This window comes from Temnothorax americanus, unplaced genomic scaffold (genome assembly GCF_048541705.1).
Source record: "Temnothorax americanus isolate GAGA-0224 unplaced genomic scaffold, ASM4854170v1 Scaffold83, whole genome shotgun sequence".
In the NCBI taxonomy this organism is placed as follows: Eukaryota; Metazoa; Arthropoda; class Insecta; order Hymenoptera; family Formicidae; genus Temnothorax; species Temnothorax americanus.
Genome location: NW_027509806.1, coordinates 491936 through 514401, shown reverse-complemented (window position 1 = coordinate 514401; position 22466 = coordinate 491936). Strand labels below are relative to the sequence as shown.

At 34.4% G+C, this 22466-nt stretch overlaps 2 protein-coding genes across 8 annotated transcripts in view; one reads left to right on the top strand and one right to left on the bottom strand.

The window, feature by feature from the left end:
- Tp53inp (Tumor protein p53 inducible nuclear protein) overlaps positions 1 to 15990 on the top strand; it is a 50784-nt gene extending 34794 nt beyond the window's left edge. For 5 of the 7 annotated variants that reach the window (XM_077424336.1, XM_077424337.1, XM_077424339.1 and 2 more), the window contains exons 2-4: positions 9360 to 9530; positions 12090 to 12571; positions 12883 to 15990. In XM_077424336.1, coding sequence (XP_077280462.1) covers positions 9380 to 9530; positions 12090 to 12571; positions 12883 to 13029 — 780 coding nt within the window. In that variant the 5' untranslated portion in view covers positions 9360 to 9379 and the 3' untranslated portion in view covers positions 13030 to 15990. The remainder of the gene's footprint in view (positions 1 to 9359; positions 9531 to 12089; positions 12572 to 12882) is intronic. The other 2 variants (XM_077424341.1, XM_077424335.1) reach the window with 1 other exon arrangement.
- Positions 15991 to 21894: 5904 nt separating this feature from the next.
- On the bottom strand, positions 21895 to 22350 carry LOC143907553 (uncharacterized). Its single transcript, XM_077424394.1, has one exon. The coding sequence runs from the start codon at positions 22348 to 22350 to the stop codon at positions 21895 to 21897; it is 456 nt and encodes a 151-aa protein (XP_077280520.1).
- Positions 22351 to 22466: the final 116 nt, after the last annotated feature.

Genomic DNA, 22466 nt, shown 5'->3' with positions numbered 1-22466 from the left:
ATACAAGGTGTACAACTAAAAGGGTTACAGATTATTATTTTAAAAAAACTAAGCAAAATATTAAATTGTTGTTTTCTTTAGAAATAATAGTCTGTAACACTTTTAGCTTCATACCTTGTATTATATACGGTTTATAAGATTATAAGATATATTGTTTATAAGATTAAGATGCGTAACACTGCAAAAAGGCGTGATATCCGTACAAAATTACCTTTTTAAAAAAAAGGTAAAAAAGAGCGCCAAGTACACGCATAATAGTGTATATGTATTATGTTGTTACTTTGTTATGTTGTTACCTCGAAAAAAACAAAGTGGTAGTATTATACCTCCAAATAGCTTTATCCTGTACATACTGTTTATACAATGCGTAATATACTACAAAAAGGCGTGATATCCGCACAAAATTACCTTTTTTAAAAAAAGGTAAAAAAAGGCGCCAAGTACACGTATAGTAGTGTATATGTTGTTACCTAAAAAAGAAAGAAAGTGGTAGTATTATACCTCGAAAAAACCTAAGTAACAAGTGGTAGATCTTTATATCTCGAAAAATCTCGAAAAAATCTAAGCAGTAGTATCTTTATTTCCGAAAAATTATAACCCAAGTAATACACGTCACAAAATTATGTTACCTTATCAAAAAGAAGAGTCGCGCTTTAAGTGATCTATTACAATTACAAAAAAGAAATGATATCTCTTTAAATTAGAGCGCCAATTACAGAGAGAACATGTATATTGCCTCAAAAAATAATTGTTGCACTACTTTGAAAAATCTTTACATTGTGTCAATTAGAAAAGAATTTATAATAACAATTTTATAAAATTAAAAAATTTTATTTAAATTTAACAAGAGAATACAAGATATTTAAATACAAAGTTATTTACATGTGTATTTTTTAATGGCCACAAAGAATTACAGAGGTAACAGTACAAAATAAAAATATTTTATTAAAATACATAAATTTTTCTTGTAAAAAAATTTCTTGTAAAAAAACCTTGTAAAAAACCTCAAAATTTTAAATAAATAAATAAACTTATTCTATACTTAATTATAAGCCGCATTATCCGCCGTCCGCGTAGTCACGCACACCCATATCACTCACTCCCACATCCACGCTGATAATCATTTAATATTACTCCCATCGCATTCTTCTCTGAATTATTTTTATTTATTGTTGTCCTTATTTATTTAAAATTTCGAGGTCTAGCAGCGCTAAGTTTTTTTACAAGAAAAATTCATGTATTTTAATAAAATATTTGTATTTTGTACTGTTACCTCTGTAATTCTTTGTGGCCATAAAAAAATACACATGTAAATAACTTTGTATTTAAATATCTTGTATTCCCTTGTTAAATTTAAATAAAATTTTTTAATCTTATAAAATTGTTATTATACATTTTTTTTCTAATTGACACAATGTAAAGATTTTTCAAAGTAGTGCAACAATTATTTTTTGAGGCAATATACATGTTCTCCCTGTAATTGGCGCTCTAATTTAAAGAGATATTATTTCTTTTTTGTAATTGTAATAGATCACTTGAAGCGCGACTCTTTTTTTTGATAAGGTAACATAATTTTGTGACGTGTATCACTTGGGTTATAATTTTTCGGAAATAAAGATACTACTGCTTAGATTTTTTCAAGATTTTTCGAGATATAAAGATCTACCACTTGTTACTTAGGTTTTTTCGAGGTATAATACTACCACTTTCTTTTTTTTTTTTAGTTACTATTACACTATTAACCCTTGATACACACAACTGTCAAAATATACAATGACAGCTGCAAATGAAGTAAGCGCAGCAAGAGAACCAATTGGCATCGCGGAAAAGAGGCAACAATAATTTCGATACAAACGCAATTCACTCAGTTAACACGCCTTTTTTAAAAGTGGACTAGAACAATACAAGGGCGCGCGCTACGCGCGCGCCATTTATTCTATTATTTCATTTATAATATATTACTTAAAAGTTTGGAAGTATTATAATTATTTAACACATAAAAATATAAAGTCCATACTTTATTTAATAAAGCAAATCAATTTCTATGGCTTCCGCCAAGAAATCTGGAGATTCATCTTCGTAGCTGACATAGCACACACACACACACACACACACACACACACACACACACACACACACACACACACACACACACACACACACACACACACACCCACACCCACACCCACACCCACACCCACACCCACACCCACACCCACACCCACACCCACACCCACACCCACACCCACACCCACCCCCACACCCACACCCACACCACACCCACACCCACACCCACACCCACACCCACACCCACACCCACACCCACACCCACACCCACACCCACACACACACCCACACCCACACCCACACACACACACACACACACACACACACACACACACACACACACACACACACACACACACACATTTTTTTTTAATATATATTAGGTGCTGCGTTAAGGCAAGTCTGGCCATGGCAATGTCCACATACTGCTGAACATTTTATACCCATTTATAGTCCAGTCAAATTAGACATTTGAGCTCGGAAGTGAAGCGGTATCAATGAAACTTTTTTGGGTTGTTGGTGGGATGTAGAAGAGCTTATTTCTGAGTTGTCGGGCTAATCGGACCGATGGGTTTTTAAGGGGGGGAGAAGGAATGAAAAATTTCGTTTTTTTGCAATAACTCGGCGAATTTTGACCCTACATGATTTACTAACCTCTTATTTTGTAGCTCTTTTAAAGCCCTACAATTCATTTTTTGAAGACCCTAACTTAAAATCAATATTTGTCGAGTTCTGGCGAGTCCCGAGCGCACTCGACTCGACATGCGACGCGCCGTCGCATGGCCGATCGTCATCGCGGCGGCGGGCCGTCGCGCCGCTGGCGACGATCGGCCACGCGTTGAAAACGCGACTTCCAGAGGCTTCCCTGGGCTTAATTTTTAACGAATCTGAACGACTGACCCCTCGTTTTGTAGGTCTCTTTAAGCCCTACAACTTTGTCAGTGGCGGCACATTTCTATCTATTAATGGAAACGAGATAAACGCAAAAAACCGCGACAAAATGCATTTTTTCCCACTTTTACCGGCTAGAACTAGACAAATATTGATTTTAAGTTAGGGTCTTCAAGAAATAAATTGTAGGGCTTTAAAAGAGCTACAAAATGAAAAGTTAGTAAATCATGTACGGTCAAAATTCGCCGAGTTATTGCGAAAAAACAAAATTTTTTATTCCCCCTCTCCTCCTTAAAAACCCATCGGTCCGATTAACCCGACAACTCAGAAATAAGCTCTTCTACATTTCCCCAACTACCCTAAAAAGGTTTCATTGATACCGCTTCACTTCCGAGCAAGAGCCTTTTTTTTGTCTAATATTTGACTGGACTATAATAAAATAAAATAAAATAAAATACATAAAAAAAATAAATTATATAAATTTGGAATACTAAAATTTTTTGTACGTGCAATGACCTTTAAAGCTCAGACACAATAAAAAAAAACTTATTATAAGAATAAGATAAAGGCATAAAAGAATGCATCTCACTTCAGTACCCGTATACATTAAAGAGATGCAACATATGCCTAGCTTCTTCCTTATTTCTTTACTTTATTCTTTATTTTTCTCATTGTGTCTGAGTTCTAAAGGCCATTGCACGTACAAAAATTGTAGTAGTAATTGCAAGGCCATAAGAAAACTAACTAAACATAGTCAATAATTTTCCTTGCGGTCAAAGAATAATTGATTGTGATTGGTCATTTTCTTACGGCCTTGCGATTACTACTAAAATTTTTGTACATGCAATGGCCTTTAAAATATTACATATATGATTTTGACATATGCATACTCGCCATATATGGAATAATAAACATTTTAAAAACATACATGTGACGTTGTAGCACGTAATTAAAATAAAAGTAATAAAAATTTATACATATATATTACAAATATGTTTTGTATATTTATTATTTTTGTACGAGTAACTACATTTATTGAGCAATAATAATTAATCATTATATATGTGTATACATAATATAATTTTTAAGGTTTGTGCTGTTCATTATAATGTTGTTGTTCGTACGAAAATAATAAAATTACATAGTAACATATTTGTAATATACGTAATTCGTCACTCGTCAATTTATTACAGTACCAGTATAAATTTCTTATTATCTTATTATATAATTTATCTATACATTTATACATTTTTTAATTTATTTTTATAATACAAGTTTTCTCTCACTTTGTTACTGTATAATTATTTATTACTTTTATTTTAATTACATGTCACAATATCACATGTATGTTTATAAAATATTTATTATTTCATATACAACAAGTATGCATATGTCAAAACATGCGCTTATGGAATTTTGGTTAACCTAGAGATCCTAAAGCGGGGAGCACACACTTCTTCACAGCGCATAATGCGTAAGCATAAGAAAACTGATTGGTTTATTTTCTTATGCACATGTGTATAGATCAATCAATTTTCTTATGCTTACGCATTATGCGTTGTGCAGAAGTGTGTGCTCCCCGCTTAAGGATCTATCCAGACAAACTTGCATAAGTACATAAACATACGCATATGAAATAGATTGATCTATTTCCTTATGCACAAGTATATAAACAAATCAATTTTCTTATGCTTAGGTTTATGAACTATGCAAGTTTGTCTGGATAGATCTTAAGTGCTGGTCTACAACCTTGCTTTAAAGAATATTTAAGCTCTAAGCCGTAAGAAATAGACCAATCACAATCAAACTTTTGTCTACCGGTACTGCTACTGATTGGTGATCTGAATCTAGCTTACACCCCACCTCCAATCTTGTCACTCTTTCACAAGCTTTTCTTCTATTACGTAATTGATCACTGTTTCCCCCTTTCCTTCTGTAAAAGTCACCTCCTTCTCCTCATTTCCCTTCTTTGTTCCGTTCATAATTTCCCACTTTTCCTCTTTCACCCATCTAATCAGCCCTTTCCCCTACCTATTTATCATTTTATCTTTCGATTTTCATTCAACTCCCTCTTCTTCATTTTTCAGCGCTCCTTTCTCCCCTGTTCTCGCATTGAAATCGCCCCCCACTATCCACTTCTCCTCTCTCCTGACCTCCTCATTTACCGATTTTATCTTACCCATTACCTTGTCCAAGTTGCCGCTTACGTAAACTGTTGCTAATCTCCATTCTCGTTCTTTCATCTTTCTTCTCTAATCATTAAACCCTCCTCATCCACCCATTCTTCTTCCTCTTCTAACTCTTTTCTGACTCCCATCATTATTCTACCTATTGTTCTTCCTTTTTTTCTAACTCTTTCTTTCTTTACACTCTGTATACTCTAGTTAAACTCCTTTGGCACCTTATTCTTCATCTTCTCCCATTTCTCCTGTTCCAGCCACGTCTCCACTAACCTCACGCCATCCCACTCTTTTATCTGTTCCCAAAACCCTTCCTGTTTTCCCTTCATTCCCGCTACATTCCAAAAGCCTATCTTTAGGATTTCTTCCTGTTTTTTCCTTCCTTCCTTTTTTCTTCTTTTTTTTCCCCTCTTTTTCCTCTTTTTCACTCATTTTTACTTTCCCCACTTTACCCTCTTTGATTTCTTTTCCCCCTCCCACAACCCTCACCACACTCCCTTTTTTCCTACTCTCCCTCTCCTTTCTCTTTTTTCTACCCTCCTTTCCCATCGTTTTTCCTCGCTCCTCACTACCTTTACATTTTATTTTTCCGTTTCCCTCTTTTCCACTCATTCTCTATTTCTGTTTTTTTTTCTCCCCCTCATTTTTCTTGTTCTTTTTTCTAATTTTTCTTCCCATCTGTCAGGACTTTTTCCTCATCCCAACTCCACCACTTCCCCTCTATCCAAATTTTATCGTACTTTATCCAATCTTCTTCTATTCCTTCTATCCCACCTATTGCTCTTCCTCATCTTTCAAATCTTTCTTTCTTTGCACCCTGTATCCTCCAGTTGAACTCCTTTGGCACCCTATTCTTCATCTTCTCCCATTCCTCCTGTTTCAGTCACGTTTCTACAAACCCCACGACATCCCACTTTTTTATCCTTTCCCAAATCCTTCCTGTTTTCCCTTCACTCCCGCTACATTCCAAAAGCCTATCTTTAAGCTTCCTTGCTGTCCCTTCCCCTCTTCCTCTCTCCTATATTCATTTCTTCCCCCTCCCCCTCTTTTTCCTTTTTTTCACTCTTTTTTACATTCCACACTTTACTCTGTCTGACACATTTCCTCCTTCCCCTTAGCCTCTCCACACTCTCTTTTTCCCTAACTCTCTCTCCCCTCCCATCGTTTCTCCTCTCTCCTCACTACCTTTCTATTTCATTTTTCCAGCTCCCTCTCTTCTACTTTTTTCTTTCTCTTCTGTTCCTCTTTCTCCCCCCTTTTTTTTCTTGCTCCTCTCTCTCTCATTTCCTCTTCCATCTCAGGACTTCTTTTTTCTCATCCCAACTCCACCACTTCTCCTCTATCCAAATCTTTCCGTACTTTACCCAATCTTTCCTATTCCTTTTCTCCTTCTCAGCTATCCTCTCTAAGCTTCATTGCATTTTTCTTTCCTTCAAGGTCATGTCATTCTCTATTCTTTCCATCCTCCCTTTCAACACGTTTTTCTTCTGCATTACCTCTCTTTTCTTTACTCTATATTTTAACCTAACTAAAATTATCTTCTCTTTCTCCGTCTTTTTTCCTATCGCTTTTACCTCTTTTATTCCTCCCTCCTCCCTCATCTCTAGCCATAGCTTCTCTACCGTTTTCTTTTGCCTTCACTCTTCTACCTCCACCCCTTTCACTACTACATTGTTCCTTCTTCCGTCTCTCTCTTCTAACTCTCTCCACCTTTTTAGCTCTCTTACCTACGCTTCCATTGCTTTATCTCTTTTTCGTATTTCCCACTTTCTTTCCTCTTTCACTTCTCCCTGCCCTCCCTTCGTTCCTTCCATCTGTCTCCCTCTCTATACTCTCCAGTCTTCCTCTCAACTCTCCTATCTCCTTTTTCTTCTTTTTCTCTTCTTTATTTTCTGTAACTTTCGTAACTTAAGCACGAGATATAAAACCCATGAATTTTTGAACGTATACACTACCGCTCATTAATTCAATATACCCCTATAATTGTTAATTTCTCTGTAAAGGATGGACATGATACGTGTGTTTTTTACAGAAATGAATACATTTGCTGTTATAAACACTTTCAACACTTGCATTGCATTTTTACATATTATTTATATAAAAATGCAATGCATGCAAATGAAATGTTTATAACAGCAAGTGTATTAATTCTGTGCAAAACATGTATCATGATGTTCATCTTTTACAGAGAAATCAACGAATCTGTTATTCACTTAAAATGATACACCCTGTATATTGAAATTAATGTGAGGGGTAGTGTATATAAAGAAGTTAACTAATATAGACATTTAAATATATTTGCAATATAATAAATATTTTTATAATATATTATACATTTCTTTATATTGTTCCTTCTCTTCTCTCCTTCTTTCTTCTTTTTTTATCTTTATATCTTTTTCTCGTCTTAAAATACTTTTTACTTTTTTATGAACAGCTTAAGGTATCGATACAATAAATGATACTATAAAAGCTACATTTGGATGGAACGATAACAATTTACACACTTTACCTCTATAATTATGTTAAAATCATCAGATGTACTGCAATATAATCGTCATATTTTTTTTACAAAGAAATACTAACGCAAATTATTCGGATATTGTCACTAAAAAATTAGATGAAGATAGTTTGTAATCATACAAAGATACTGTTTGGGCAATGTACACATCTTTTTAATTCACATATCTCTCATTTACTACCGATCATAATTTCATAATGATGCATTTGCAATGAAATAGATACGTTAGCAACATTGAAAACCATCGACTGGAAAAAGCATTCCTCTTGGTCTATTCGTTGTGACGCATAAAATCGTATAATTTCTACACTCAGCAGTGGATTCACTTCAATTGATGCTATTTTAAAACAGAGTTCAATTCAAAGAATCCTCGTTGTTATTAAATATGCTTACAAAGCTTGTGAATAGCGCTAATTTCCCTGCCATGCGCATATCTTTTTTTTTCGTGGCTGTATCCTAATTAGGCATCATCTTGTCCGCAATATGCTTATAGACTTTTCCATTCAGCATTAACTTAAAAAATAAAATGCCGTCGTACCATCTGAAATCGTTATATATAATTTGTCTTGGTATTATAATCAATTTTATAATAAGTGTTTCCTCTCCGATAGCATAAGCACAATTAATTTTAGAAAATCTAAATTATTTTATCTTTTTAAAAATCTATTTAAAAATTCTAAAAATCAAGTTTTTTTTTCAAATAATAGACAACTTTAATTAATTATAATTAATGTTTATAAGAACAATTTTATATTACTATTTAACGGAATGTTAATAGCACTAATTACACTTACATTTTCTGATTAGAGCTTATTATGGCATGTTGTATTTTCCAAATTTTACTTCCAAAACATAGAAAATACCTTCCAGCCTGTGACACCACGTATACGCTAACAAACCTGCACGGTATCGTTTTCAGAATGCAGTGTGACCTTTAGGATGTCAAGCTTGACGTGTGCGAACTTCATATGACCAATGAAAATGAACAACGCAACGTAGTTGCTCTTATTCTTTTAAAAGAATCAAATTTTTTATTTGGCGTCTTATAAATGCAATATCAGTTTATTATATCATTGCGACCCAAACCATGAGATTACAATCGTCTATTTGCCACCGTATATTTGTGACAGTTATTTGTATAATAATTTAATTTCTTTTGTATACATATATAGGGTAACTCCGGTATATACGCCGCAGCTAATGGAAACTTAATTTATCGAGTACTATATCAGAAAATTCTTAATGAAAGAGCTTCATTATAGTGTTTTGAAAACGTCTCAACAAGAGCTACAAGAGTATGCAATAAAAAATGGGGAGTTACATTTAAGAAAACATTTGATCACATTGACCTGGCCTTGAAAAGGTCACTGAAGGTCAAGTCCATATTTTCATCATGTGTCCTTCAACCATGCAACTTTTGTCTGAAACATTTTTCCGTATCTTCCATATTTTCCGAGATATTCGCCTAGAACATTTAAAATGGATATTTAAAAACACTTCGCGGTGTGTGTGTGTGTGTGTGTGTGCGTGCGTGCGTGCGTGCGTGCGTGCGTGCGTGCGTGCGTGCATGTGTGTGTGTGTGTGTGTACGTACAATATATGCGTATATCGCTATAGAATTGCTAATCTCGGTATTAAATATTTCGGTATTAAATCTCTAATTTTAAAATTTATTTATTTAGTTTTTTTCTATATATGTCACAGACATTGAACACGATAACAAAATGTTGGGCAACTTTGTCGGTTACTTGTTCGGAAGTAACTATTCTGGCACGCAAGATTCGCTTGAAGAAGATCCTCGAACTCGGGGGATCATGCGGAGATTCAGGCAAGTGGAAGTCGAGGACGATGAATGGATCCTTATTGACCGAACTGGTACATAATTTATCGTTGCTTTTAGTAATTTATTTTTAACTATGTATGAGAAAGAGAAACATAGGTGGAGCAAGAAAAGAGACTCTATAATACGACTAAACTTTAAATATAATTTAATAAATTAAATATTATATGTTATAATTTAATATAAATTAAATTTATTAATTAAATTTTAATTGGATAAGAATTTAAGTAGATAATCATGATTGTATCTTTAACATGGAAACACATACATCATTAAACCGCCTCTATTGTTAATTTAGAAAATCCCTCTAGAGATTTTGTTCATTTTAATATACAGGGTGAGACACTTAACGTGACGATATTTAGAATAATTTCTGTAACTTTTAGTGCAAACGGAATCTATTAAATGACGATTACACAAGAGATTCTTATGTTAGTAATATATCAAGTAAAAACATACATCAGTGGCAACCAGCTAATTAGGGACATGTCTGTTGCATACAAATTATTCAATTTTATTGCAAATAGATAAACATTTCTTGAATAACAACTTCTTGTATAGAAAGAGCACACAATGAATATTGAATTTAGTCAGTCAAGTCCAACGACTTTAATTTTATTATAAATTAATACATATTTAATTATTTGTGAAATGTAATCCGAACACAAAAATAACTATACATTTTACACATAATAACTGAAAAGTTTTAAAGGAGATAGAAATCAGTAATATATTTAGTAGCACGACCTTTTGCGGCTGTGACTGCATCGAGGCGACCTGGCATGCAATCAATTAATGCAGCGCATCTCGTAGGCCAGTTATATTAGACATCAAACCTTCCAATTAATCTTCCCAGGTGGCAACCACCATGAATCGCTTTGATTTGAGGTGCTATAAGTGGGATTTATTTTGCTTCGCAAAATTAACGCGCAATAAAAAGTTATTGACAATATTATCAACAAAAAACACGATTTTTTTATTTTTTCTTAAATATCTCGAAAACTAAGCAAGATAGGATAACTAACTATACGTACTTTTTTTGTAGAGCGTAAAATTATCTACAATAATGATCTAAATAACATTTATCGTCAAGTCAGTCGTTTAGCTTGCACGCACTGTCAAAGTCCGAGACTCGGATCCCGAAAACCCTCGATTTTACCGTTTTTTTTAAATGTTGCGCTGGTGATTTTTTTTCGTCATTTAAAATGAAATTAAAAAATCACACATTATCTGAGAACTACAAAGAATACTTTTCAGATGCAACCGATTTTTTAGACCCTTTTTCTTTAGTTTGTAGCTATGTAAGCAAAAAATTTTGATATTTTAGAATAGTCTTAGTTTTTCGCTGTTTTCAGGCCTTAGAATTTATTTGAGACGAATTTTATTGTATGCATCTTGTTGTGGACAAAATTTGAAATAAAAAAGAACCCTTATATTTTTTTCGTACGACGAACGCTGATTTTTTTATTGACGCGCAAAGTTACACCGAGAGAAATTGAAGTAGTTGTGGCAACTATTTTTTTGGCAACTCTGCAGTTTAACTACTTGTAACTAGTTTTCCAAAGTAATAGGTACTAAATAGTACTGAACACTATAAAAATATAGTCACAGAAACAATATTTGTCAACTATTAGTTGATAGTGAAATAGCGTCTCAACTATAATTATTATAGTTATATAGACTCTATAAAATAAGATATAACAATAACATTTTTCCAATTTAGACAAATATTTTTTTGAAGTAAAGCATACTTCCAGAAGCCAACTTGGCGCGGGCGGCAGCGCTGGCTCGCGCGGCGAGAGAGTTCGGCTCGCGCTCGTTACGCGGCGCATCGCCAGTATCTTTTCGCGTAGTTTAAATTCAACATTGATTCCTATAACTAGGGCCGCTCAGCAGGGTTTTTCCAGCGATCCTTCTAAGGATCGCCAGTCAGGGTGTGCTCACCCACATATATTAATCAATTTTAAATTAAAAATCTGTAAAATATATATTTATTATAAAAATCTTTTTTACGTTAAAATTCTTATTCTTTATGTAGTAATTTTTTACTTAATGTTTACTTTTTTAAGCCTTTGGTTTAACAAATAAGAAATTATTCTTTAGACAACTCTAAAAATTATGTTGATATCACTACAATGATATTATTCATGTTACTACAACATACTTTTTGCATACACAATATATTTTTTGTTAATACCACTATTTTTTTATAGTTTATATAACTTATTTATTGTTGTTATCACAACTATATTATACATAGTTGAGGCGCTATTTATCCACAGTTTAGTTGCTTTAACCACAAATTTCTATAGTTGCTGATACAAATTTTTTCTCTGAGTGTATCCAATAATGCGCACAGGTCGGATAACGCTTGTTTTACACTAAAATAATTATTTTTTATTAAAATTTACGTGATTTTTCGCATTATTATTGAACCATATAATATAAATGACTTTTTCTTCCTTTTACTTATTTTTTCAAGTATTATTCTTGAATTTCTATTGCCTTTTTTTAGCACCTTTTTTCTTTTTATATTTTGTATCATTTTGATTATTTCAGATTATGTCGTCGCGCTCACTTTCCTTTCGTTTCAGTTGAGGGTACGCTGGAGGAGCCGTGGTATGAAATGCCACCCGCAGTGTTCACGCAGGAAGGACCCGTAAAAGTGGCAACCTCACCCATGGAAAATTTGCTAATAGAACATCCTAGCATGTCCGTCTATTCCGTCGTATCAGGGACGATGACATCTCCCCCTGTCGCACCAGATACTCCGCCCCCCTCACCGGATGGATGGACAAAAAGCCAAAAGGATGTTACTGTTTTATGTAACGCTGACGTTCTCGAAGAAATCCCTGCGGCATCGCCAGCTGATCTCTCGTCCTCCACGTCCACGTTGTGCACCATGTCCACATCTTTAGATAGCAGTTCAAATCGAAGTAACATTGATGAACTCTCACGCAGAGTTGTTGCAGAATTGCAAGCCATCCACAGTGACAAACTACCTGCATCTGATAGCAATAATAACCGAGCTAGAATTGGAAATCAACTTCGTTCTGCTCAGGAACGAGCTCAAGAGGTACGAATTTCCCAAATTCTGAAGTGTTAGACAAGAGAACAAATATTGATAATATCTCAAATATATCGACAAAACAAACTATTAAAAAAGTTTGTTATTATTATAAATCCATCACGTTTTTATATTCCCAGTAACTATATGACTAATTTCTTCCCAAGTTAGAAAAGTCTCTAAATTTTTTAGATTTAAACCATTGTCATTAAATATTCAAGTGTTCAAGTCATAGAATCTTTTGATTCTTTATTTCTTTTTGTTTGTAAATTCTCACATTTCTTGAATACTTTTGAATATTTGCCCTTCTGTCTTTGCAGGTGTTAAAGAAGCGCACGACTCAGAACCTGAAGAAAGCCCGTCTGGAAAGAAACAATAAAGCGCGCCAAATAAAAGGCAAGCGACTTCGTCGCCAAGACCGTTTACGTGTTCGTCACAGTGGCGCCAATAACAATCGAAAATGCTAGTCATCTGATCTCAGGCCAAAATGTACTTAAGCTTCTTCCTAAAATGACCAACGCTACGATATATAAATAGTTACTCAATAAAATTTCGTTGCAATGATAAAAAATAAGGCGATATATTTATAAGAATTGTGCAAGTTCAGTGAGCACGTGTGTGTTAGCGTGTTATGCCCGTGTCACACTAGCGACGGCGATTGCGTCTACGTTTGCGTTTACGTCTCTTGCCCAATCAGAAAGTAGCTGCTGGCAATTGCAATTTGCGATTTCCGTTCTGATTGGTCAAAAGACGTAGACGCAAACGTAAACGCAACCGCCAATCGCTAGTGTGATACGGGTATTAGCAGTGCTAGCAGTGTACTAGCAGTTTGCCAATAGTTTTGAGCGACAGATCGGTATCAAACTCATGTTCTGTCAACAGATTGCCAGTAGAAACCAAACGAAATTTGTGATTTTATAATTATTTAAATATAATGTATCTATTATTTAAATGATAATAAAATAGGGTACATTCTATTCGGTTTCAGCAGTCGATTTGTCGTCATTCTATTAGTACATTTTGTTTTATTTCTACTGGCATTCTGTGGACGAAATTTGTAGTAGATACTTTATAAAATCTGTTTTCGACACAGATATGATTACCTGAAAAATTTATTCATTACAAAAAAGAGTTGAATGGTCCTAGAGACTTTCAGGCAAGAGTTTGATTGCTGTATTTTATATCGAATATAGTAACAATATTTAAACAATTATCAGCAAGCATAACTCACTAATGATTGGATATATATTGTAAAAAATGATTACACTATTTAACAAAAAATAAATTTTCGAGGGTAATCGTTTCCCGTAGTTTTTTTAGGCGCTAAAATATGAGCAAATTTCTCATAACTGTAACATGATATAGCAACTTGGTAAATGGATTATATTCGGCGCCCTAAAACCACGAAGAGAAACGATTATTTTTGTTCTCGTGCATTTTTCTTAATAGTGTTATCGTATGCGCAGTTGTAATAATTTAAACATATCAAATAATTTTCAATGAGAACGCTTTCTGTAAATTATGAAAAGAAAATATTAAAATGATGAATTCAATTTAATTCTTTGAACTAAACCAGATATTAAAGAGTTCAAAAATCATATTTTTGCTCGAAAGTCTCTAATTCCATTTTAACTTTTGAAAAAAAAAAAAGATCAATTTTATCATTAATTTATAATCGGGATATTCATCATTAAATATCTCACAATATCCTGATAAAAAAAACAACGTTTTTCAAAACTGATTTTCTAAAGTGAAATATGTTTGTTAATTGATAATATCAATTTTATATATCGCATTATATACACGGTGTCCCAAAAGTCCCGGAACGGTCAAATATCTCGAAAAATATGGAAGATACAAAAAAACGTTTTAGATAAAAGTTGTAGGGTTTCAAAAGATCTATTTACTGACCTTATCAGTTTGACCACAAGTAGCGTCGTTAAGATCAAGTCAGGGTCACTTTGAATTTTTGAAATTGGACCTCCTATTTTTTATTACATGTTTTTGTAACCCTTGTCGAAACGTTTTTAAAATACTATAATGGAGTTCTCTTTCGTAAAGAATTTCCTAAGATACTTTAAATTTTGTCAGATTATTTTTAATATAAAATATGAAATATCTCGTAAAATAATCACTTGTCGATGAGTTTACTTTGATATTTTTATACGTAAGATAATAAAAGGAATCAAATAATTATATTAACGTTTATATTTGCAATTTTGTAAAATTAAATGCGTTCACAAAATGCAATCAAATTTTTAATATAATTTTTTCTGCTTTTTTTACAATAATCAATTTCTTTCATTATTCTATGTATAAAAGTATCAAGATAAAGTCATCGAAAAATGAGTACTATACGGGATATTTCATATTTTATATAAAAATATTGTGACAAAATATTTAAAATATTTTAGTAGAAATTCTTAACGAAAAATAGCTTTATTATAGTCTTTTGAAAACGTCTCGACAAGGAATCGACAATAATACTCAATAAAAAATAGAGGATCCAATTTATAAAATTTAAAGTGACCTTTGACCTTTGATTTGACCTTAATGACGCCACCTAGAGTTAAACTGATAAGATCAGTAAATAGATCTTTTTAAACCCTACAACTTTTGTCTAAAACGTTTTTCCATATTTTTCAAGATATTTGAACATTCCGAGACTTTTGAGACACCCTGTATATAATATATACATAAAATTCAAAATGTCTTATTTAAAGGAAAAACAGATAAATATCTTAAAAGTTAATAAATTTTACATGAAAGTAGTTTATATGAAAATTGTTTAGTTTCGCGAAAAACATTTTATGAGCATTATGTTTATTATGTAATAGTATTGGCAATTTATAAGATGTTTTATATTTTGTCCTGACATATTTTATATATCATATAAACTTTTAATTAAAAAAACTTTTTATTAAAAAAAAAAAACAAATGTAACTTTAAAATCTCGTAACTTTCTATCTACACAAATACATATTCGTAAGATATGTTTCTCTCGAAGTTAAATATTCTTATATAAGCTATTCTCTAATACAAATAATTTTTTAAATAGATATTTGTAGATAGATGTTTTCATTAATACACAACTGACACAACGCACATACGCGCGAGTATGCACGCATCACACGCACGCCCGTACGCATGCACACGTTCCACATACGAATTGTATATGTGTACGACGTGTGTGTGTGTGTGTGTGTGTGTGTGTGTGTGTGTGTGTGTGTGTGTGTGTGTGTGTGTGTGTGTGTGTGTATGCACGCGCGTGCGTGCGTGCGTGCGTGCGTGCGTGCGTGCGTGCGTGCGTGCGCATTACATTTATATGTATATATCAATTATTTATATAAATACAAACGAGATGTATGTGTAAGAGAAAAATGAATTGCTTATAAGGTGTGACAACTCGCAATAAATTCTTAATCAGAGCAATGGTTTCAATTTGTTCGCGACACATTACTCCGTTTAGTACGATGCCATAAGTTACTCGCGTGCATGAATTTTGATTCAGAGTTTATAAAATGGGGGTGAACCTTGATTCGCGTGAAAAGTTAAAAACCCGTTTTTCTTCTTTTGTCGCTTCGTATAAAAAGTTGCATTGTGTAAAAATATTTAATATCTATAACAGAAATATAATTTGTTATAGCAGAGAATAGTTAGGATATTGAAAAGTGGCACCTCGTTTCGCATGGAAAGTGTATGCGTGGAGGCAGTAGGTTCCGCCCCCGCGGGGGTTCACTACCGTTAAATTAGACCGTGGTAAATTTCAAACCCTATATATAATACCACACAACAAAATTGGGGGAGACCGGGGCTCGTTGGCACCGTTTTTACAATTTCGTCATTTGAGTTTTTATACAACTAATTATCATGATTAAACAGTACTAATATGATAGAGAGAACCTTTCTTTACATTTTCATGCTAGGAACGCTCCTGTATACCGTATAGTTTCTTTGTAATAAATGAAATATGAACACGCTGCATTGTGGGAGTGTATGAAGTTAGCCCCCCTTTTTTTGAAATTCATATTTTTGAAAGTTGTTCCAGGTTGTTCTGACTTTGTACTACATTGTTCCAAAACGATATTCCTTAATTCCAAACAGTTTTTTAATAAAATTAAAAAAACGATTTTTTTGGCTGACCCCCTTTTTTTCGAAAATCGAAATTTTTTTTATCGCTACAGATTGTTCTAGTTGTTCCAAATATTGTTCCAAAAGGACAGATCCTTAAATCAAACCGAAAATCCAGAAAATAAAAAAAACTATTTTCCGTTGGCCCCCCTTTTTTCAAAAATCGAAAATTTTTTTATCGCTACAGATTGTTCTAGTTGTTCCAAACATTGTTCCAAAATATTAATTCGATTAGTTAAAAAAACTTTAAGAGATATTGAAAAAAAAAAAAACCTAAAGGGTACTTTACTCTTCATCGGAAATATTATTTTTTGATTTTCTTCGTTAAAAATCTTGTTCCAGGCTTCCCGCTTTAAAACTATCGTGTTCTCCACTGGAACAACTGAGAACAAAATTTTTAAGACCAGAACAAGAACCTAAAGGGTACTTTACTCTTCATCGGAAATATTATTTTTTGATTTTCTTCGTTAAAAATCTTGTTCCAGGCTTCCCGCTTTAAAACTATCGTGTTCTCCACTGGAACAACTGAGAACAAAATTTTTAAGACCAGAACAAGAACCTAAAGGGTATTTTACTCTTCATCGGAAATATTATTTTTTGATTTTCTTCGTTAAAAATCTTGTTCCAGGCTTCCCGCTTTAAAACTATCGTGTTCTCCACTGAAGCAACTCAGAACAAAATTTTTAAGATCAGAACAAAAGCCTAAAGGGTACTTTACTCTTCATCGGAAATATTATTTTTTGATTTTCTTGGTTAAAAATCTTGTTCCAGGCTTCCCGCTTTAAAACTATTGTGTTCTCCACTGGAGCAACTCAGAACAAAATTTTTAAGACCAGAACAAGAGCCTAAAGGGTACTTTACTCTTCATCGAAAATATTATTTTTTAATTTTTTTTGTTAAAAATATTTATAGTTTTGGAACAATGTAGTACAAAGTCAGAACAACCTGGAACAACTTTCAAAAATATGAATTTCAAAATAAGGGGGGCTAACTTCATACACTCGCATTGTGGCCAACTTTCCCCGATAGTAGGGTAAGTTAGCTATGCGACAAAAGTCCACGTTAAATTAATGAATACGTAATAGAAACACAAAACGGGTAACACATACGTACTTCTTGATAAAGATTGTATCTTTTAAAGTTATTTTGTAATGATCGAATATTAAAACGTTGTTGCAGAAAAATAATTGTGAACTATTTTAGATGTAGCTTTCTTCATCATAAAAATATTAATATAAATATATATTTAGCTTCTATCAGCATTGTAGATAGTAAATCACGTGCTCAAACAGGTCTCACGCGCACGGCAACAACAAGTCAAGCTAAGCGTGTCTTGATATGAGCCAACATACCCCATCCCTACATACGTTTTATTTCAGTCGTTTTATTACAATAAATTACTATTGTTAGTCAAAATAACATGTCGTATAGTAACAGAAACTTTTCTTTTAACTAATGATACGTCACTTTGATTTACTTTTCAAGCTGAAGAACATTAATACGATATTTTATATTTTATTTTATTTTATATTTTATATTATTATTTTTATATTATATTTTTTTTTTTCATTCTTTTTCTCAGCGAAAAATCTATCAAATACACCTATCCAATTGAGGGGCCCCGGAAATAACATTATCCCCAGACAATTTCTTTCTGCAACAAAATTTTCATCGAAGCTTAGTTATCGAGTTATAAAAAAAAAATAGTTATCTTATTATTACGGGCCGGGTACAGGTGGTATACAGGAATTGCGGGCGCAGTTTACCGTCCGCTGGATGTAATCCGCTGGCGTGCATTCGCTCATTTACAGAGATAATGGTATTGTTAATCACTTAACTTTCATTTAGACGGAGGGGTTCGACAATTTATGCGACACTTATTTCTATTGTAACTGCAAAGACGCTTTATTAGGCACTCGCAACGTGCGACGTGCGTGGTACAAGGGGTCTGACCACAGACTGCCGGGATTCACTCCCCTCCTCTCTCCTCTCTACCCGTCTTGTCGCTCGTCTGCCGTTTTTTAGAAAACATATACACATATACATATATATATTTCCTAGCAACTACCAGCACATCCTCCCCCTTTTCTTCTCAGAAGGGAAGAAAAATAAAACTTAAAACTAACATACTTTGTATCATTTAAACTTATAATGAGATCTAACAATACTGGAGTTGTCGAAAGCTCATAACTATATATCTTATTATTTCCTAGTATTTAAATCGCTCAGGCTTTCTGATTCTGCGTCTACTCCTCGTAGTAACAACCTTCGAGTCACACTCTACTCCTTCGCAATCAAATGGCTCACCAAGGCTCACCTTCATTTTTACAATTATCTTTATCTTTCTTATCATTAGATTGCTCTGAGTTCTCTCGTTCATACAAATTTTGCGTAAAACTTGACTCTTCCGTAGAGAGTTCTAGTGGATAAATTTGTTGTATCGGTCTTTTGAATATGCCATTTTTAGTTTTCAAAACAAAGACTCTTTCTCTACCGTCTCTATCTGGAATCGTTTCTATTACGCGTGCCAGAGGCCAATCTATGCGCCTATGTACATCGTCCCCTATTAAAACTATAATACATCTCCGACTTTTACTTTACGCATTTCTCTTTTCCCGTTTTTTAATAATAAGTGTCCTAAATATTCGGTACAGAACCTCTTTCGAAGGTCTTCAAGAATTTTCTGTCTGTGTATGAACTTCTTGCATAATTTTTTTCGATAGAGCATGTCATAATCTGAGACTCCACATTCTCAAATTTCTTGTAAAAAACATTGATGAAGACAGAGGTTTAAGATCATTGGGTTCTTCCAAAATATATATGTAAGCGGACGGGAATTATGTATCGCTTTTGTATCGCACAAAACTGTATATAAGCTTTCGTATGAGAGACTCGCTTTGCCTAACATTTTCCTTAACAGCGTCTTTAGGATTCCTATGAGCCTTTCCCACCATCCACCCCACCATGGTGCTGCAGGTGAGTTGAAACACCATTCGATCTGGGATATTGAACTATCTTTGGTGACCCTTTTCCAGTCTAATTTCCTTAACATATTAGAAGCGCCCATAAAATTGATCCCATTATCGCAATATATACTACTTGGACGTCCACGCTTTGATATAAATCTCCGTAAACATTCTAAGAAACCTTGTGTAGATAATGTGGACGCCAATTCCAAGTGTACCGCTCTATATACGGCGCATGTAAAGATGCAAATCCAACCCTTTCCTCCCCCTTTAAAATCAAAGGTCCTGCAAAGTCTATCCCTACTGTTTCAAAAATCGCTGCGTCGCGAACGCGATCGGGGGGCAAAGCATCAAGAGCTTCGCATTCCATGCGTTTCACCTTTTGTCTCTTACAGATTACGCAATTCGATATGACGGATTTTATTGTTTTTCGGAGAGAAATAATCCAAAACTTTTCCCGTAAATGACACATGATTATTTGCGTTCCTGCATGAATCATATTTTCATGTGTTTCTCGTACTAACATATAAATTATATCGTGGTTGCTGTCTAAAAGAATAGGGCAGAGAAAGTTAGGCGCATCTATTCGGTTGAAGATTTTCGTTCTTAAGATATATAACCCGTCTCTGTTTTTCATTATTTTGAAGGATGATAATTTGTTTTTAGTTACAGTGGTGAACATGTAGTCTTGCAAATATTTAAGTAGTTTAATTTCGGCCGCCCTTGGTTCGTTAAAAATTAGACGCAATTTATTTGTCTTCTCTTTGGTTAAATGTACTACCTTTGTTATTTTGGGCGTCGTACGATTCTTTTGTTCCCTGCAATTTGCAAGAAACCTAATTCATCCACGCTAAAAATCTGATAAGTCTACTGTAAGACGAGAAAAAATCACCAACTTTGAATTCCAGATTCTCTGTATTGATTAGGTGTGTCAGACTCGACTTTTTTATTTCGCCTTTTATTTCTTCTTCTTTAAACTCGTGTTCCCCCGCGGGCCAGTTCGATTCAAATTCCTACAACTACTTCGGTCCTAACCACCAGTCGGATTGCGCTAGTTGCGAAGGATTGCAGCCGCGCGAAGGAAGATCTGCGGGATTTAGTACCCCAGGCACATATTTCCAGTCGTGTTCCGCGCTAAGCGATCGAATTTCTTTTACTCGGTTCCGCACGAATGTTCCCCATTGCATGTCCCGTTTGATCCAGGTTAATACCGTAGTTGAATCGGACCAAAACGTTGACTTTAAGATTTCCCTTGTTAAAGACTTGACCACGGCGTCTGTGAGCCTAACTGCTATGGTGGCTGCCATCAATTCGAGACGTGGGATTGTTGCCTTTTCCGGGGCTATACGTGACCTAGCGCTTAACAACCTAACTTCTATTTCACGTGTATCTAGGTTTTCAATTCTCGCAAAAACAACTGCCGCGTAGGCCGACGCACTCGCATCACAAAACGTATGTAGCGTCAGATTACCTCTACCGAGTTTTCTTGAGATTTCCATTGTATTTAACCTATGGGGAACATAGGTAATTCCTTTAGCCAATTTAAAAACCTATCCTTACGACTATCTGTAATCTCCGTATCCCAGTCTATTTTCTCCCTCCATAATTCTTTGAGTAACAATTTAGGTAGTAAAGACGCAGGGCATGTGAACCCAATGGGGTCAAAAACTTTGTGCGTGGTGGACAAGATTTCTCTTTTTGTTACGACTTCCAGATAGTTACTTTTTAATATAGCCGGATTAATCGCTATTGTATCTTTTCCTTTATTCCATAAGACGCCCAGGACCAATGTTGTTTCGTTTTCCGACAAATCCCCTAAGCTTTCCCATCCCCGAAGTTCAACCCCCCCGTCGCCATAGCCGACGTGGCTTCTTCTCTGAACGTTTTTAATTCGTCTTCTGAGTTTACACTCATAACGCAATTGTCTACATAAAACGAATCTTTCAATTTTGCTATTAACTCCGGGTTTTTCTTTACGTTTGATAGATGCAACTCCATAATCGCAGCTAATAAAAAGGGACTACATGTCGGACCAAACACTACACGGCAATGTCGAAAGATTACAATTTCATTGTTGACTATCCAAAAGAAATGTAAATGATCGCGGTCTGTCTTGTTAATAACTATTTGTAAAAATGCTTTCTTTATATCTGACACGACTCCGATTTCGCCTTCTCAAAACTTGTTTAAAGCTGAAGGTACTAGTTCGATTAAATTTGGCTCTTTTTCCAGGCACTAATTTAGAGACGGGTAACCTTTATTGCACACCGACGCGTCAAGCACTGGTCTAATCTTAGTCGTGCCATGCGTCTTTACTACCGGGCGGTGTGGTAAATAATGGCCTAAATCATTAACTTCTTTGTCCGGTACCCTCTCAATAATACCCTCGGATAGCCATTGCTTAAAAACTTCGTCGTACGCTTTCAGAAGACGCTGTGTCGTTAGCCTTTCTATACGTTTCTTTAATCTTAAACGTGCAGTGTCATAATTACTAGCAACAGGCGCGTGATCCTCTACCCATGGCAATCTAACTTCATACCGACCTTCCTCATTTACTTTAGCTGTTTCCTTTAAAAATTCTCGCGTTTGCTCTTCTCTAACTAATTTACTCGCCTTTTCGATCGGGTCCGAAATACCGACCACATCCAAACGCCATAGATCTGATATATTGGTTTTAGTCAAATTAGACATTTGAGCTCGGAAGTGAAGCGGTATCAATGAAACCTTTTTAGGGTTGTTGGGGGGATGTAGAAGAGCTTATTTCTGAGTTGTCGGGCTAATCGGACCGATGGGTTTTTAAGGGGGGA